The 18,958-nt window shown below is 47.1% G+C and overlaps 1 protein-coding gene across 1 annotated transcript in view; it reads right to left on the reverse strand.

Moving 5' to 3' along the window:
- LOC115097186 (folylpolyglutamate synthase, mitochondrial-like) overlaps nucleotides 1–18,958 on the reverse strand; it is an 86,662-nt gene that overhangs the window by 45,096 nt on the left and 22,608 nt on the right. The window contains 2 exon segments of the mRNA XM_029612768.1: nucleotides 662–690; nucleotides 693–714. Coding sequence (XP_029468628.1) covers nucleotides 662–690; nucleotides 693–714 — 51 coding nt within the window.

The following is an 18,958-nucleotide window of genomic DNA, read 5'->3' on the forward strand; positions in this document are numbered from 1 at the left end:
AGTTCTTCTCTACTTACTGGTCTCAGCGCTTACTGGCTGAGTCCAGAGACAGGACAGTCTCCTCCGGCTGCGGGGGGAAGAGGGTATAGGCCTTCAGCACCGCACTTGGCTTCTGCACCCGCTGCCTTCAGCTGCTTCAGCAGCAAAGTCCACACCGGGAGCTGGCTTACCAGACCAAGGCACACCTCTGAGGGATCTCGGAAATCCCCTCAGGAATTCTCAACTGGGGGCGGGACTTTTAGGTATCACCACAGGAGAGCGGGGCTCAATCTTTTCAATTTGAAGGTAAAATTTCTCCTTGAATTAGTACTGCAACCTCGCTAATACCGCTGCTGGTGTGGAGACAGCGTCCACATCTGCTAGGAGACGGAGAGATAGTGAATGGCTGAGGTCACTGCAGGAGTATATCTAGTGTGACATCAGCTTTGAAACCTGACTCAGTCCATTTGGCTACACGCTAGGAAAGTTCTTATATTTTTTCTGTTGTGTTATCAATCCTCTTGTTTCTGTTACAAAGTTTTTGTGCTTATTTGAAATACCATTAAAAATAATGTTAAAAAAATATACATATATTCAGTATTTCAAAATGTCATAGGTCTTCAGCAAGTCCTTGAAAGCACGGATGATATTCTTATCCCCCTCTATCTAGATGACCTCTCACCTTGCCTTTTGTTCCAGTCACATGGATATGTTCAGCTGATCCAGGTCTTCTACCTAACAAAATGCAGACAACTGTAAGTGAGCACAGAAGAAACTGTTCACTAATAAGGAAACATCAACAGCCTGCAGCCACTCCACCTGGATTTGGCTCCTATGAAATTATAGAAGAGTATAAGAGGAACAAAGCATTGAACACAAGCAGAGAAGAAATTAGGCCAACGAGATAAATCCACTGAGAAGAAAGGAGATTGCAAGAGGATACGATAACACTGTGCTTGAGAGCTCCATACAGAGTTATGCACTGGATTATTCATGTGAGAAGGAACTGGTAGAGAAAACAGAGGGACAAGTTAAATCAGACATAAGTTTACTTTAAAATCCAAGGAAAACGTTTGGCCCAGCCCAAAGTCAATGCTGTGCAAGAGACTACATTCAGCTACTCCTCCTCAGGACAGCAAAAGTAAGGGGATGCTGCAGAAGGGTTGAGGCCCAGTCAAAGCACGGCAACACCTAGGGGTGGGGGACTCGAGACATTCACCAGATGAGGTTGTGATTCTGGAACAGCATTTGTTTAAGTCCTCACATTTATAATTACTATACACAACAAAAATTTGGTTTCTGCTGTCACTATGATGGCGATTTGAAAATTACCATCCTCTCTCTGCCTACAAGCACTGGCAGGCTGCCATAGCGCACACAATTTTAGCCAGGTTCAAAGGAGGCATTCCGAGAAGCATGCTTAAATCGGAGGAGGAAAATGGTGTGTGCACACACTATTTTACTTCTCCATTGCCTGTTACACATAACAGGTGCACGTACACGGACAAGTTAGCCACACATTCTTTATGCTACTTAATTTTCAAAGAGAAACCAATGGGGGAGTTCTTTAAAATTAACCACAATATGCACGGTAAAAGTACTCACACTAAAATCTGCAAAGGTGTGGGCAAGGATGAGAAAATAATCTAAGAAAGTTTGAGAAGTGGTTGAAGGTTTGGCAGTTAGGATTCCCTGCCAAGATCTGCAGAGTCATGCACTTGGAGTGCAAGAAGGGGGCAAGACCTCGGGGCAATATGTACCTGATGATCTGAAAATAACAAAGATATGTGATAATGGCAGTAGCTAAGGCCAGAAGGATGCTTGGCTGTATAGAGAGGCCACATCTCAAAAAGATAAAAGGCAGGCAGATAGAAGTGGCGCAGAAGAAAAAGGTAACCAAAATGGTGAGAGGTCTGTAGCAAAAGACATGAGAGAGACTAAGAGGACCTAAATATGTATACCCTGGAAGAGAGGAAAGATATGGGGTAGGATACAGAATTTTAAATACCTGAAAAGTATTAATAATGCACATGAATCAAATCTTTTCCAATGGAAAGGAAGCTATAGAACTAGGGTCATGATATGAAACTCGAGGGAGTAGACTAAGGAACAACTTCAAGAAATTTTTCTTCACAGAAAAGGTGGTAGGATGCATGGATGCCCTCCTGGAAGAGATGAGACAATAGCTAACGGAATTCAAAAGGGCATGAGAAACACAGTGGATCCCTACTGGCTAAAGGATGGAAACAAAAAACAGGGTAAGAAGAGTTGCTTACCTGTAACATGTGTTCTCCAAGGACAGCAGAATGTTTAGTCCTCTCACATGGGTGACATCATCACATGGAGTCAAAATGCGGAAAAACATATCAAAGTTTCTAGAAACTTTAACTAGGCACACTGAGCATGCTCGGCATGCCCTCTACCACAACATCCCGCGAAAGTCCCTCTTCAGTCTTGTAACTTAGAATTACAATAAAACAAAAAATAAGAGAAACCCAACTCCACGGAGTAAGGCGGGCGAGTTTCGTGAAGACTAACAACCTGCTGTCCTCGGAGAACACCTGTTATAGGAAAGCAACTCTGCTTTCTCACGAAGACAAAGCGGATGGTAGACCTCACACATGGGTGAATTCCTAGCTACAGACTTTCCCCAAACACAAAATGAGGACCAATAGACACCTAACTAGGTGTCAAAGGGCACAACACCACCTGTGCTTTTGGTAACAGAGGGGACGACAGCCTGAACCCAAACAACAGGCCTAGGTTGGGAGAGTTGGGTTCTACATCTCAAACAGGTTCCTGAGGACAGGACTGGCCAAAACTACAGTCATGTCGGCCATCCCTATCCAGACCGTAATGTAATGTGAATGGTGGAAAGAACTCCACGTCGCAGCCTTACAGAACTCCATGGAAATTGGCTCGCAAGTGGGCCACAGACATGCCATGGCTCAGACCGAATGAGTGTTGAATATGACTTCCAAGATACAGTCCCACCTGGGCATAACAGAAGGAGATGTAATCTGTGGTCAATTGGATATTGTCTGTTTGGCAACAGCAACACCCAACCTATTCTTATCAAAAGAAACAAAGTTGGGTGAATTGTCCAAGAGCTTCTGTCCGCTTCAGATAAAAAAAAGCTAAGGATCCCTTGCAGTACAAACTGTGCAGTGCTCGTTCACCTTGGTGCAACTGGGGCCTGGAAAGAATATTGGCAGGACAATTGGCTGGTTAAAGATGGAAATCCATCGCTACTTTAGGCAGAACTTAGGGTGCATACGCAAGACCACCCTGTCATGATAAAGCTTAGTGTAAGGTGGATAAATCACTAAGGCTAGAACTTGCTGACCCTGCGTGCTGAAGTGGCCACCACCAAAATATGATTTTCCAGGTCAGGTTCTTCAGGTCACAGGAGCGCAGCAGCTCAAAGGAGCTTTCATCAGCTGAGCTAACACCACGTTTGAGGTCCCAAGACACAATAGGAGGCCTTAGGGGAGGCTTCTATTGAAGCAGTCCCTGCATGAAGCGTACAACTATAGGCTATACAGAAATGAGCATACCATCTACACCGTGAGGGGGATAGACAACTGGCATCAGTACCGGTGGTGACCGTCGCGGACCCCGGGAATCAATTGAGGATGGGTGCTCCTCACCAGGGGGTTGCTTCTTGGGGCATCATGACAAAAGTTGGTGCATCCGTGTGCATAGACTGGGACCGGTGCTGATGCTTCTTAGGCTTCCCTCGATGCTCGGCCCAGTCTTTCCCTGGTGCAGAGGTCGACAACAACAAACCCAGCACCCTCTGCCCTGAAGGAGATCAACAAATGTCGGTCTCCGGAGCCCCTATCCACCAGCGACCTCAACAGAACCAATGGGCCCACCGATGGTGAGGTGTCCATCAGTGTGGCTCAGAGGTCCTTTGATACCGATGACTTGGGCTTCTTCAACCCGAAGAGCTGATCCATCTTGTTGAGTCGAATTAGTTGCCGCTTCGGCGTCATCTGGGTGCAGAAGTATTAACCCTGGATATCATGCGATGCTCACAGACAGAGGACGAATACTTCATGAGGATCGGTGATCAATATGGTCCTCGGGCACTGGGAGCATCGGTGAAAGCCGGACGTGGCCATGATGGGGCAAAACAAAAAGGATAGAAGGACGGAACAATGGCGGCAGGCATCGGATGGCTGGCAGGCACTGAGGCCACCACCAAAATGGGGGGGGGGGGAAGAACCGACCACAAAAGAAACTTACCAAAACACCAAAACCCTGACTGGAGACACTACGGGGGAGGCACAGAGAGTGACCCAGGTGACAGACCAAAGAAAAGGATTGCGAAACATGCAAAAACCAAGTTTTCTACAAGCAAAAGCCAATCAGACTGCAAGGCTCACAGCTCCGTGGAGAAAAAAAAAAAAAGACTGAAGAGGGACCCTGCATGGAAACGTGGTATAGGCTGGGAAGGCTCAGTGTACCTAGTCAAAGTTTCTAGAAACTTTGACATAAGTTTTACTTATCGGGCTCCATCTGATATTGTCACCCATGTGTGAGGACTACCATCCTGCTTGACCTCAGACAACCTATAATAATTTTTGGTGAACATTTCTGCATGGCGGTAACCTGTACAGAGTGGAAGTCATAACCAGCCAGTGGTACATTCAAGGGATCCATCTGGGCATATCTTATAGTAAACATGTGTTTTAGCTATCTGGCCATTTATAGTACTTTAACAAAGTTTAATCAGGTTCACTCATGTTGGCAGTAGGGCAAGGTAAGTCTGCACTTGTGTTTCTATGATCAGAGCGGCGCCAAGCAAGAGGGAATGAATAAAGTTGGGAAGGAGAGGTCTGGCCATCAGCTGCTTTTACGGCTTAGATTAGGCTTTCTGAGGCAAACTTGCATGGAGTAGCAGTTATGACTCAAAGGTGAAGGAGAGGAATATGTAGAGGATGAGGAGGAAAAAGCAAAATTGCATAACAAATATTTCTGTTCGGTGTTCACTGTGGAAGGGCCTGGAGCAGTACCATATAAAACAAACAAATAAGATCAGAAGTGAGGTAAACAATCAATTTTCAGAACAGTCTGTTCATGAGGAGTACACTAAACATGAAGTAGCTAAGGCAATGGGGCTGATAGGATAAATTTGAGGGTACTAAAGGAGTTTAGAGATGTCATGGCAGCAACTCTGGCTGATCTTTTCAATGCTTCTTAGAGTCTTGAGTAGTTCCAGAAGACTGGAACAGAGCAGATGTGGTTCCTATTTCTAAAGATGGAAGTAAGGAGGAGGCTTGGAACTACAGGCCAGTTAGTCTGACCCATGTGGAGAGCAAACTAATGGAATCGCTGCTAAAACAGAGGACAGTGGAATTTTTGGAATCCAATGGATTTCAAGATCTGCGGCAGCACGGTTTTACCAGAGGTAAATCTTGTCAGGCAAATCTGATCAATTTCTTTGATTGGGTGACCATATAGTTGGATCAAGGGAAAGCACTAGATATAGTATATTTGGATTTCAGCAAGGCCTTTCTGCACAGAAGACGTCTAAATAATTGTGCACCCTTGGAATGGATCCTAGACTGGGTTAGAAACTGGCTGAGTGGGAGACAAGAAAGGGTACTGGTAAATGGAGTTTTCTCCGAGGAGGGGGTTGTTATTAACAGTGTGCCTCAGGGATTGATCTTGGGATCGGTCTTTTCAACATTTTTGTGAGCGACATAATGAAAGGTTGTTGAGAAACTATCATCAGCAAAAAGACAAACCTAAAATCTGTAACAGGGTGGACAGCCAGGAAGGAGTGAAAATGATTAGGTAGGATCTAGCAAAGCTTGAGGAATGGTCTAAGATCTGGCAGCTAAGATTTAATGCTAACAAATGCAGAATAATGCATTTAGGATGCAAAAACCCAAGGAAAAGGTACAGTATTAGAGATTAATCTCTTCTGAGCACAGAGGAAAGAGTGGAACCTGGAAGTAATTATAATTGATGATCTTAAGGGTGGCCAAACAGGTGGATAAAGCAGTGGTAAAAGCCAGAAAGATTCTTGGCTGCATAGGGAATGTTCAGCAGAAAAAGGGAGGTGATGTTGCCCCTGTATAGGTCCCCTGGTGAGATTTCACTTGTAATACTGTGTACAATGCTGGAGACCTCACCTTCAAAAGGATATAAACAAGATGCAGTCAGTCCAGAGAGAGTGGCTACTAAAATGGTTAGTGGTCTTCATTCTAAATCATATATAGATTTAAAGATCTACGGTAAATGTATATCCTAGAGGAAAGGCGAGATAGGGGAGATACGATAGACATTGAAATATCTCAAACGAGGTGAACCAACCAGGCGTGCATTAGCTCCTTCTTACTTTCATTTGTTTTTCCTGGAAAATGCCTCATTCTGACCGCAAACAAAGGGATAAGGAGTGCAAGGTCCTGGCTGCTCTCTTCTACCCCCTTCCTTGTGCCTATGGACGCTCACATATGTTGGGGAGTTAGTGCTCTGGGAGTGAGTTCGCAGGAGGACGACCAGGAGGAAGCTGAACTTGGTTCCCTCCCTGAGGAGAGGACAGCCCCTGCCAATCTTGCTGAGGCAAGATTACAGGAACCGCGATAGGGTTTTGAGCTGACAGAAGAAACTGCCGGCATTGAGCCTCATTCAGAACCCGTGGGGTTTGTTGGAACTGCCTCACAAGCCAGAGACTCTCGGCGTTACAGGGGAGGTTGCTGGAAGAGGCTGCTCCATGGCAGTCAGGAGTTTTTGTTATTGAGCCATTGTACATTCAATTCTCAGAGCTAGTAAGACCTAAGCAGTTTACCTTTGAAACTATACGGGAGGCTATGCAAACTTTGAATAAAAATATTTCTGCTCAGATTACCCCACTTGTATCTTCTGTTAACTTAGATGCTCGTTTGAAACATGTGGAAAAAGAGTCTAGGGAGACTAAACAATTTTGTGAAAGTTTTAAAAATCATATGGAAAGCTTCTGTTTTACAGCAGGCACTGTGTACCCAAAACCAGCTACTATCAAATAAATTTGAGAATATGGAAAATCAAATACGAGGGCAGAACCTTCTTTGTAAAAATTTTCCAAAGGACCCACATGTTCCACCTAAGGATATGTGGAAGAGATATTTAACAGATATACTTAAAATTCCTGAGCAAGATTACCTGTTAATCTCAAAGATATATTATATACCTTTTTTCAAAAAGCCCGCCCCCTCAAAATAAAATGCAGGTTCTTCTACCTGTAGGGTCTGGTAATTTGAATCTTACTGAAATCTTGGAAACATGTGAGGAAAATGCAGTCACTCCGGCTACTTTAATTGTCTCCATTCTATTAGAGTCGGGCAGAGATTGGATTCTTAAAATGTATTTCCACCATCGCATGGAATCTTTCCTAATCCTGAAAGTATAAATTTTTCCATATCTCACTAGACAGACACAGAAGTAAAGGAGACAGACAATTTTTGTTAATGAAATCCCAGGTTCTTGAACTAGGGGCATTCTTTTTGCTGAAATTTCCTTGCAAACACTTGATAAAAATATTGTGATGTTTCCTATGTTTTCTTTCAACCATCCCAATTATCCACTTTTTTTGAGTAATAAATCTGGGGGGTTTCTAACTTCTCCAACCTGCATTGGTAGAGCGCAGAATATCCAGTAATAATTAGTCCTCTTATTGTAATAAGCTACCCCCTTTAGTGTTAGTGATTTCTTAACTGTTTTTTCCTCCTGGGGCTGTGTATATTGTTCCCCTTTATGAGGACTAGGATTATATTTGATATGTATTATTTCCTATAATATTTATTCATATATTTCATTTATGTTTGTTACATTTATTGATTTTCAAGTGGATTGTTGAATTATATTTTGTAAACGCATAAATGAAAAAAAAACCAAAGGTGAGCCTTTTTCAATGGAAAGGAGGCTCTAGAATGAGGGGTCATGAGATGAAGTTGAAAGGAAGTAGACTCAGGAGTAATCTTAGGAAATATTTCTTTACAGCGCGAGAGTGATGGTTATATGGAACAGCCACCCAATGGAAGTGGTAGAGAAACACAGTATCTGAATTCAAGATAGCAAAGGATAAATACAGGGGATCTCTAAGAAAGTGATGACAATTATAATGCTAAGTTAATTGGATGGATAGGCAGAACCATGAGCCATACGGTCTTTTTCTGCCATCATGTTTCTGTTTCTAAACACCTTTCTGGGCAGACTGGATGGACCATTTTGGTCTTTAACTATCAATATTTACTATGTTGCAATTACATGAGATATTGCACTCCATGTGCATGAAATCCCTGCAGAGATATCAGATGTCCCTACTATGACGGTACTAATGGAATCAATCACAAATGCTATGTTAAAAAAAAAACCATTTATGTAAAAAGGGAGAGCTTTGCTTGGCATGGTAGCTCAGTCACAGTGCTGTGCACTGCCATACAAAAGATTCTGCTTTAATTCCTGGGCCAAGCTTCTGTTCCACGGGCAGGCCAGGAATGCTGCAGAGGCAGCACTCATTACCATGGTTTAGAAACACCTATTAGCAAGGTTCTGGAGAGAGGCATGGTCTGTGACCCCTGACCAAGGACTGTCGTGCAATGACTGGGTAAGTCAGGAGGTGGCTATAAAAATAGGAGAAAATTCCTGGGCAGTTGCAAAGCAAGGTTCATAGCATCATAGCCCAGTAGAAGCCAACTGTTTGATAGAGAAGCCCAGAGGAGCAAGGGGAAATTGCTGGCCCCAAAACAAAAAGGCTCTGCTTCAGAGTAGTCAGTTTCCAAAATTCACAGCCTCCTCTGGTATATGTCAGCAAAGTTCACTTTACAGGCCCCATTCTTATGCACTGCCCATTACCACTTTAAAGAGGCACTTCCTGTTGTACCCCTGCATCTGACCTGGCACTAAAGCACAATCTTAGCTGGCTACTACAGAATCAGGGAGAGGAGAGGCACTGGGGATGACCACACAAACAGATATTAGGGATGGGTGTTCAAGAACCTGGCCCATTTATCTCCAAGAGCCAGCATCCCTTACTCTGGGATAGCAAGGGCACAAGGCCTGAATCATCTGGTTTTCCTGCTCCTATAATGTATAGATGGCAAGCATGGGGACAACTCACAGTATGCTAAGCTAACTTCTGCAGGCAGTTTATCATTTGAAGGATTCCACTGGGTCTTCTTTATCAGGTTTCTAAGACAGGAACAGCATGAACAGACTGCTGATGCTGTACCACTCCAGCAGGTCTACCCATCATGGTACAGGATGGTATGGTTTGATCTGGCCCCAGATCACCCACCTACTGCACAGACCCAAGCTATTACTGAACAAGGTTGAACTGGGTCTATTCTTAAGGCAGAAAAGGCTTTTGGGGCCAGGGTGTCGATCACTGATGACAAAAGTCACCAAAGACTATCAGCTCTTGTCCTTGGCCAGTTTGTATTGAATTGTTCTGAATATGAAGGATGTTCTGGAAATGTTTAGGACCCATTCTGATTGGTGCCGTCCATGACGCAGAATTGCACAAGGTAATGATCTGAACATAAAGTCAAGGAAACCACCAACAACTGAATGTTGCACTTCTGACCAAAACACCCAAACTAATGGATGTGCCCTGTACCATACTGGGACAAACTAATGAAGAAATTACTTACCTGATAATTTCGTTTTCCTCAGTGTAGACAGATGGACTCAGGACCAATGGGTATAGTGTACTCCTGATAGCAGTTGGAGATTTCAATCTGACGTCAGCCCTAGTAAATATACCCCTGCAGGAAGTGCAGCTCTTCAGTATTCTCCTCGAAAAGCACTGTAGATATATGCATGACTGAATAATTTGAATAACTTGATTAACTTTATAACTTGGTTAACTTGATTAGCTGGAACTGGTTGAATTGGCTATAGCTGGAGACCGCCAGTGCCCTCAATCGAGAAACGTCGACACCCGGTAGGATGGGTATCCTAGATGAAGAAAAGCATGGCTTACCTTTGAATCACTCGCTCCCGGGGATGTCCCCCGAGAATTCCATGAGTATCAGCAGCCGTGGGTGGGATGCTGAGTCCATCTGTCTACACTAAGGAAAACGAAATTATCAGGTAAGTAAATGTCTCCATTTCCTAGCGTGTAGCAGATGGACTCAGGACCAATGGGATGTATAAAAGCTACTCCCGAGGGGAGCGAGATTTCACCCATGTGTCGCGAGCGCACGCATCCCAGTCCCGAATTGATTACTTTTTGCTTAGTGATCACGCCTTTCCTCTGGTAACAGATGCGCGAATAGATAATATTGTCATATCTGATCATGCACCTATTGGGATAGAGCTTAAGTTTACCAGTGGAAATCCTTCAGCGAAGATTTGGCGTTATCCTTATTATTTGGCGAATGACACCAAATTTAAAACCTATTTACATTCAAAATGGGCGGATTATGCTTCCTTGAATCAGATACATACTTCTCAGCCGGTGTTGTTTTGGTACGCGGCTAAGGCTGTGTTAAGGGGGGATATTATCTCTTATATTTCCCATCGTAGAAAGGCCATGGATCGGCGTATATTGTTGCTGAATAGGCAGTTGCGGGGAGCGAGGACTCGATTAGCCAGGGGTGGTGATGCAGAGGCCCACGCAACGTATCGTTCTTTACAGTCGGCTCTCAATACCCTTTTGCATCAAAGGGCAAAGAAGAGCTTTATGTACTATCGGTTTCATCTTTTTCAGTATAGTAATAAGTCAGGACGCACGATGGTTCACTTAGAGAATAGCCACTGCCATTAGCAATGGTTACATGGAATAGACTTAGTTTTTGGGTACTTGCCAGGTTCTTATGGCCTGGATTGGCCACTGTTGGAAACAGGATGCTGGGCTTGATGGACCCTTGGTCTGACCCAGTATGGCATTTTCTTATGTTCTTATGTTCTTATGGCAAACCTCATACGGTCCACTAGGACTAATCATTACATTCCAGCGCTGCGGACTTCCTCCAATACAGTGATACGTGATACACCCGGCATCTTGGAGGGTTTTCGGGAATTTTACTCAGCTTTATATACATCGGGTGGAGGGTCCGATGCGGCTAGTGCTGCATATTGTTCCAAATTGCCCCTTCCGTCTTTGACATTGGCTCAACGGGAGCTACTTAGTCAGCCCATAGAAGAAGGCGAGGTGGCAAAGGTGATAAAGGGCTTGTCTAAATTTAAGGCGCCAGGTCCGGATGGTTATACGGCGGAATTTTTTAAAACGCTCGTAGATCAAATAGCAAAGCCCTTGGCAGTGAACTACACGGAAATGATTCAGGGTGGTTCCTTTCCCCCAAATGAAAACTTAGCCTTAATTACGTTAATACCTAAAGCGGGAAAGGATCCTTTGCGGCCGGAATCATATCGTCCGATATCGCTGTTAAATGTCGATCATAAAATACTGGCAAAAATTTTGGCGGAGCGGCTGGCTACGGTCTTACCAACCCTAGTGGGAGACCATCAAGTAGGGTTTGTTCGGCAAAGGTATGCTTTGGCGAATATTCGTCGAGTATTGATTGCTCAGACTATCTGCCGGCAGCTGGATCAACCTCACTTAGTTATCAGTTTTGACGCAGAAAAAGCGTTTGATAGAGTGGAGTGGCGATATTTATTTTTTACCTTGGAAAAAATGGGGTTTGATGGGTTTTTTTTTACAAGCAGTGAAGTTATTATATCGGGATCCGCGTGCGATCATATGGGCAAATGGAGCACAGTCGCAGTCCTTTATGGTGACCAGAGGTACCCGGCAGGGTTGCCCGCTATCCCCGTTATTATTTATTCTACAATTAGAACCACTACTATTATCTATTCATCAGAATCGTAGTATACGAGGGGTGCGGTTTGGGTCTCGCGTATTCAAAGGAGTGGCCTTTGCGGACGATCTGCTGGTTTTTGTTACTGACCCTTTGAACTCCCTATCTCTATTATTGACTATGATAGAGGAATTTGGTAGATTTTCGGGCCTTCGTCTGAATGAATCTAAATCCTCGGTTTTAGCTTACCCACCCACTCTTATTGCGAATTGGCCAGGCACTTTCCCTTTGCAATGGGCTGGCGATTCACTATCGTATTTGGGAGTTACATTGCCCAATGATCCTGAACGTGTATATCAGGCTAATATACCACAGAAACTGCAGACTACCATAGATAGGCTGGCAATTTGGAGTCGATTGCCTCTTTCTTTGGTGGGCCGGGTAAACCTGTTTAAAATGATTGTTTTACCCCGCTGGCTTTATCTTCTCCAAAACCTCCCGTTGGTGTTAAAGAATACGGATATTCGGCGGTTAGATAGTGCACTTCGGAAGTTTCTTTGGAGAGGAGGGAAGGCGCGTATCCCCTTAACCTGGTTGCGGATGAGGTGGGGTAGGGGAGGGTTGGGAGTCCCAGACCTAGTTGACTATAATATGGCTTGTAATTTAAGGTTGATCCGCGATTGGCTCATGGCGACCTCTGTCCATGCCCCGTTTTATGCAGATGCCGCTTTGACATTCCCAGTAGCGCCGGCCTATGTTGTTCAATCCTTGGCAGCGTCGCTTCCGTCTTTTTTGGTCCAGACAGGGTTGACACGCCCACTGAGGCTGACTTGGCGACGATTGATGAAGCGCCTGGGATTCCCAGTTCAGTGTGCCTATTTCCTCCCAATAGTGGGGAATCTGGATTTTACCCCAGGTACGCACTCTTCACCCTTTAGACGATGGGAAGATAGAGGTCTCACACATTTGGGACATCTGTGGACACCTACCGGGGAGATCCTTTCTTTTAAGGATTTCCAAGCTTACTATGGGTTTGGCATCACACATGCTTTTCCATTCATTCAAATTACACATTATATGCGAGCAATCCCTGCCACTTACAGGGACCCAGCCGTGGGCTCTGCGATAGAGGCCATATTTGAATCCATGAAAACACGGGCCCCGTCTCTCTCTCAGTACTATAAAAAATTACAAAAATGCACGGAAAAGAATGTATGTATAATATTGGAAACTCGTTGGAATAAGGATGGGGACTTTGTTCTTACCCAGACTATTTTACAGACTTGCTTTCGACGTATAACCAGGATCTCCAACAATATGTATTATAGGGAGCTGCAATATAGATTTTTAAGTAGGGCTTATGTGTCGCCACAGGCTGCTTTTCAGCAAACCATAGCGTCCTCTTCTGACTGCCCCCGTTGCGGGAGTCATCGGGGGTCTTTATCTCATGTTTTTTGGACGTGTCCGGCTATACGGCATTTTTGGGGCCGAGTAGCCGGCTATGTGGCAGACTTGTTGGATGTTGTAATACCCATTACCCCTCTGTGGTGGTTGTTTGGGTGTGTCTCGCCAATTCGCATCCACGATCCTGGTTCACGCATGCTTTTGCACAAAGCAAGTCTGGTGGGGAAGAGAGTGATTCTTTCAGTCTGGAGGTCCCCTGACAATCCATCATTTTGGGCCTGGAGGAATCTGTTTCATGAATTGATGACAATGGAAGCCTTGGCCTCTCAGACGTCGCCCCGCCGTAGACAGCGTTTTATGAAGGTGTGGCATAATTACTTACAGTCTCTAACACATCGGGCACGTAGCCTTGTAGTTAATGATTAGCTTCTCTAAGTTGAAGCTTCTTTGGAGGGAATTCTACTACTCTGTGTGGGGTGTGGGGGGGGAAGGGGGAAGTTTTGTTTTTTTTTTTCTCAATTGGGTTGGCGAATTATGTCTCGAATGTCTGAGGAGGGACCAGAGTCAACCCCTCCTCAGTGTTGTATTTCTATGATAAAAGAAAAACCTAATAAAAACTGTTTAACCATAAAAGCTACTCCCGAACCGGGTGGGAGGCTGCCAGTTACCCACTTAGTACTGCCCTTGCAAATGCTGTGTCCTCCCGAGCCTGAACATTCAGGCGATAAAACCTGGAGAAGGTGTGGATGGAGGACCATGTCACCGCCCTGCAGATTTTGGTGGGTGACAGCATCTTGGTTTCCGCCCAGGACACTGCCTGGGCTCTAGTAGAATGGGCTTTGATAGTAAAGGCAGTGGCTTGCCTGCTTCCACATAGGCCGCCTTGATGACTTCTTTGATCCAGCGGGCTATGATGGCTCGCGAGACCGCTTCCCCCTGCTTCTTCCCGCTGTGAAGGACGAATAGATGGTCCATCTTTCATACGGATTCCGACCTTTCCAGGTATCGGGCTAGGAGTCTGCCGACGTTGAGATGGCGTAGGCTTCGAGCCTCTTCCGAATTCTTATGCTCATCTGGCGATGGTAACGAGATGGTTTGGTTGAGATGGAAGTGAGACACCACTTTGGGGAGGAATAACGGAACTGTGCGTAACTGGATGGTTCCTGGGGTGAGTCTGAGGAACGGCTCTAGGCAGGACAGTGCTTGTAGCTCAGATATATGACAGGCTGAACAGACTGCCAGCAGGAAGGCTGTCTTCAATGTTAATAGTCGGAGTGACAGGCCATAGAGAGGTCTGAATGAGGTTCCTGCTAGGATGTCTAGGACCAGGTTAAGGTTCCAAAGAGGCACTGGCCACTTTAGGGGTGGTCGGATGTGCTTGACTCCTTTCAGGAAGCGGGAGACATCCGGGTGAAAGGCTTTGCTGCCGCTCTCGCTCTTGGTTCCGTAGCATGACAAGGCAGCCAACTTGTACCTTGATGGAGTTGAGGGACAATCCTTTCTTAGCCCGTTCTGTAGGAATTCCAAAATCGCAGGAATTTTGACTGAACGTGGTATGATGTTGTGGTCCTCGCACCAGGCTTCGAATACTCTCCAAATCCTTATGTGTGTTTGGGATGTGGAGAACTTGCGGGCTCGAGTAGGCTGTCAATTACTGCCGCAGAGTATCCTCTCCTCCTTAGGCGAGCCCTCTCAATGGCCAGACCATAAGAGAGAATCGAGCTGGATCCTCGTGGAGGATTGGCACCTGTTGGAGCAGGTCTCTGTGTGGAGGTAGTGGCAGGGGATTCCCTGCCAGCAGTCTTCGCATGTCTGCGTACCACGGTCTTCTTGGCCAGTCCGGGGTCACTAGAAGTACTGGCCCCCTGTGGTGTTCTATCTTGTGGATGATCGCGCTCAATAGGGGCCACGGTGGGAAGGCGTATAACAGAGTCTCCTATGGCCGGGTCTGTACCGGGGCATCGATTTCCTGGGACTGGGGTTCCCGCCTGCGACTGAAGAAACTGGGCACCTGAGCGTTGGACCGGTTTGCCAGGAGGTCCATGGTCTGTGTTCCCCAACGGTTTACTATCAATTGGAATGCTGTGGTTGACAGTTTACATTCTCCTGGATCTAGACTTTCTCTGCTAAGGTAGTCCGCTGCGACATTGTCTTTCCTGGCAATGTGGAAGGCCGAGATCTCTTGAAGATTTACTTCCGCCCATGACATTAGGGGCTGTATTTCCAGAGACACCTGTTGGCTTCTGGTTCCTCCCTGACAGTTGATGTAGGCCACTGTTGTGGTGCTGTCCAACATTACTCTGATCGCTTTGCCTCGGAGTCTGTGACCGAAACTTAGGCAGGCTAGTCTGACTGCCCAGGCTTCTAGGCGATTGATATTCCAACCCGACTCTTCTTTGTTCCATTGCCCTTGGGTGGTTAGCTCCTGGCAGTGTGCTCCCCATCCTCGTAGGCTGGCACCCATGGTGAGTAGGATCCAGGTTGGGAAGGATAGTCTCGTTCTCTGGCTCAGATGGGCTTCTTGTAGCCACCATCGTAGTTGGGCCCGAACTCTGTCTGGGAGCTGAAGCCGTACAGTGTAGCTCTGGGATAGTGGATTCCATCGTGATAGTAGTGAGCGTTGTAGGGGTCTCATGTGAGCCCGTGCCCATGGGACTACTTCCAGTGTGGATGCCATGAGGCCGAGAACTTGTAGGTAATCCCATGCTGTGGGGCGAAGTTCGCTCAACAGGGTCCTTAACTGGGTCATCAGTTTTGATCTCCTTGTCGGTGTCAGGATGACCTTGTCTTGTTTGGTGTCGAACCGGACTCCCAAGTATTCTAGAGATTGGGAAGGCTGCAATTAGCTCTTGTTTGTGTTAAACACCAGTAGAGTTTTGACTCTGTTGGTTGACTGGTGGCTTTCCTCTGGGGATTTCTCTCTGATCAGCCAATAGTCTAGATAAGGGTGCACACGGATTCCTTCCTTCCTCAGTGTTGCTGCCACCACCACTGTGACCTTGGTGAGCGTCCGGGATGCAGTGGCTAACCGGAAAGCCAGTGCCTGGAACTGGTAATGATGGTCCAGGATCGAGAAGCATAGAAAAATGCTGATGCTCTTGATGGAACGGAATATGTAGGTAGGCTTCTGACAGATCCAGGGAGGTAAGGAACTCTCCCAATTGTATCACCCTTATTACCGAGCATAGGGTTTCCATGCGGAAGCGAGGAATCTTCAAGTGACGGTTGACCGCCTTGAGGTCCAGGATAGGTCTGAACGTTCCTTCCTTCTTGGGAACGATAAAATAGATGGAATAATGGCCAGTATTTATTTGTTGTGGAGGCACTGGTGTTATAGACTCTAAGGCTAGTAATTTGGTCAATGTAGCTTCCACTGCCATTCTCTCGGAAGGGTCGTGGCAGGGAGATTCCACAAACTTGCCCGGAGGGAGGTGGTGGAAATCCAGGTAATATCCCTCTCGAATGATGGATAGGACCCACTTGTCCGAAGTTATCTCGACCCATCTTTGGTAGAATAGGGCCAGTCTGCCCCTATGGCTTCTTCCTTTGGATGGGTTGGCTGATTTTCATTGTGGGTGCGGCTGGGGCCTGGGCCCGAGCTGGTTCCCCTTTTATTGTGCTTGTTCCAAAAGGACTGGCTCCAGCCTGTGGGGCGGGCCGCTTGATATGAGCTTCTATATGGGTTGAAACGCTGTGATCCTCTGCCCCTGGAGGTCCGGGGGAAGGATCGCTGGTTTCTCTTATTCCTGTCCTCTGGTAGCCGCGGCAGTGGGGACTCACCCCACTTGTTGGCTAGTTTCTCTATTTCGCTTCTGAACAGGAGTGTTCCCTTGAAAGGCATCTTTGTGAGTCTCGTTTTGGAGGATGCATCGGCTGATCAGTTTCGGAGCCAGATTTGTCTTCTGGCTGCCACGGTGGATGAGATTCCTCTAGCTGCTGTGCGTACCAGATCCGAAGCGGCATCCGCGAGGAATGATACACAGCAGGTTCCAGGGCTTCTCCAGGAGTGTTGTTCCTGGTCTGTGCTAAGCAGGCGCGTGTCACCACAGCACAGCAGGCCACTATCTGTAAAAACATAGTGGAGATGCCAAAGGACTGTTTGAGGATAGATTCCAGACATCTGTCTTGAGCATCCTTGAGTGCTGCTCCTCCCTCCACCGGGATAGTAGTGCGCTTCGAGACCGCGCAGACCATGGCATCCACTTTCAGACATGCTAGGAGCTCTTTGGCAGCAGGGTCCAGAGGGCACATGGCTGCCCCCAGAGCATGGCCCCCTTTGAACGTGGTTTCTGGGGTATCTCATTCCAGTTCAATTAGTTGCTGGACAACTTGTAATAGTGGGAAATGGTGGGAGGTCTGACGGAGTCCCTCCAAGAGTGGGTTTGTCTTAGGTTCTCCCCGAGGCACTTGTGCCCAGGATGCAAAGCTCTTTTAAGTTGTGTGTGACCAGGTCTGGAAGCTCGTCCTTGGTGAAGAAGCGTCTCATGGTTTGATGGGGTTTTGTCCCCGGAGGGAGTTCCCCTTCCTCCAGGGGTTCTGATCCTTCATCTGAGATGTCTGTGTCCCCGAAGGTGGGGCTTCTGGGCGGTGGGATCACTTCCCTGGGCATAGAGGGTCCTGGCATGTTGAGGTTCTCTGGTGGGGCCTTTGACTGAATTGTAGAAGGCCCTGGTTGCATGTGGACAAAGGTATGCAGACCTTCGAAGAATTCCACCCAGGAGATAGAAGCTGGGACTAGACTAGGGGGTGCCGTGTCCCTGGGGAGCCCCGTTTGAGGGGGGGTCCCGCTGTGTGATGCTAGGTCCGGCATACCGCTCGAAAGGCTGGGGTCCGGTACCGGCTGGGGGCCATGAGTTGGGTCCCCTAGGGCCTCTTCGCACTGTATGCACAGGGCCGTGGCCTCCTCATGCTGTGCCGCTTTAATGTGGCATGCTGGGCAAAGGCCCTGAGCTTTGAGCTTATTTTCAGGTGGTGCCATGGCTTGTGTGCGTACAATACAGTTGTGCGCTCCGGTGTGTGAAGTTGCGCGCGCAGGATTGGTGTGCACGTGCAGAGCGATGTGCACGCTGTTGTGCGCATGGGTCGAAATTATGCGCCCGGCACAGTGGACGCGTGGCTATGCGCTTTGCTTGTGCGCCCGGTACTTGTGCACGCGATGTTGTGCGCACAAGGTATTTGTGAGCACGGCTCGCCTCTGTGCACAAGGGTCGAGACGGCGGACAGGGCGGTGAACGGGACCAAAATGGTGACGGCGACCACGCGGACAATATGGTGACCACCTCGGAGGGTCTCCGTGTGAGAGGGTCCTCTGATCTGACCGGGGGTCTAGCCCTGCTAGGGCAGATCAACCAGTGGCACTGGTCCTGGCTGGCGACCTGTGAGTCTCCTCAAGCTTTGGAGACCGGAGACTTTTAAATAGATTTCTACCTTACCTTGTCCCAGCACTTCCCAGTTTCATTCCGGGCAGTCTCCGGCTGCAGGGGGAGAGGGAAAATACCTTCACCGCCGCGCTCGAGGTTGCACCCGCTGCCTCTCAGCCTCACCCAATGCTGGGGGCTAGGTCCCCGCCGAGGATCGGCCGCCGGACCGAGGGATCGCAGAAATCACCTCGGGAATCTCGACTGGGGGAGGGACCCAACGGGTGACACCGCAGGAGAGCGGGGCTCGTCTGTAGAGGTAAGATTTCTTCTTAATTTGGGTTTCTTTGGTAAATTTTACTCTAACGCTGTGTTAGCGTGGAAAATACTGAAGAGCTGCACTTCCTGCAGGGGTACATGTACTAGGGCTGACGTCAGATTGAAATCTGATCCGTCTCCAAC

This window comes from Rhinatrema bivittatum, chromosome 8, assembly GCF_901001135.1.
Source record: "Rhinatrema bivittatum chromosome 8, aRhiBiv1.1, whole genome shotgun sequence".
Classification (NCBI taxonomy): Eukaryota; Metazoa; Chordata; class Amphibia; order Gymnophiona; family Rhinatrematidae; genus Rhinatrema; species Rhinatrema bivittatum.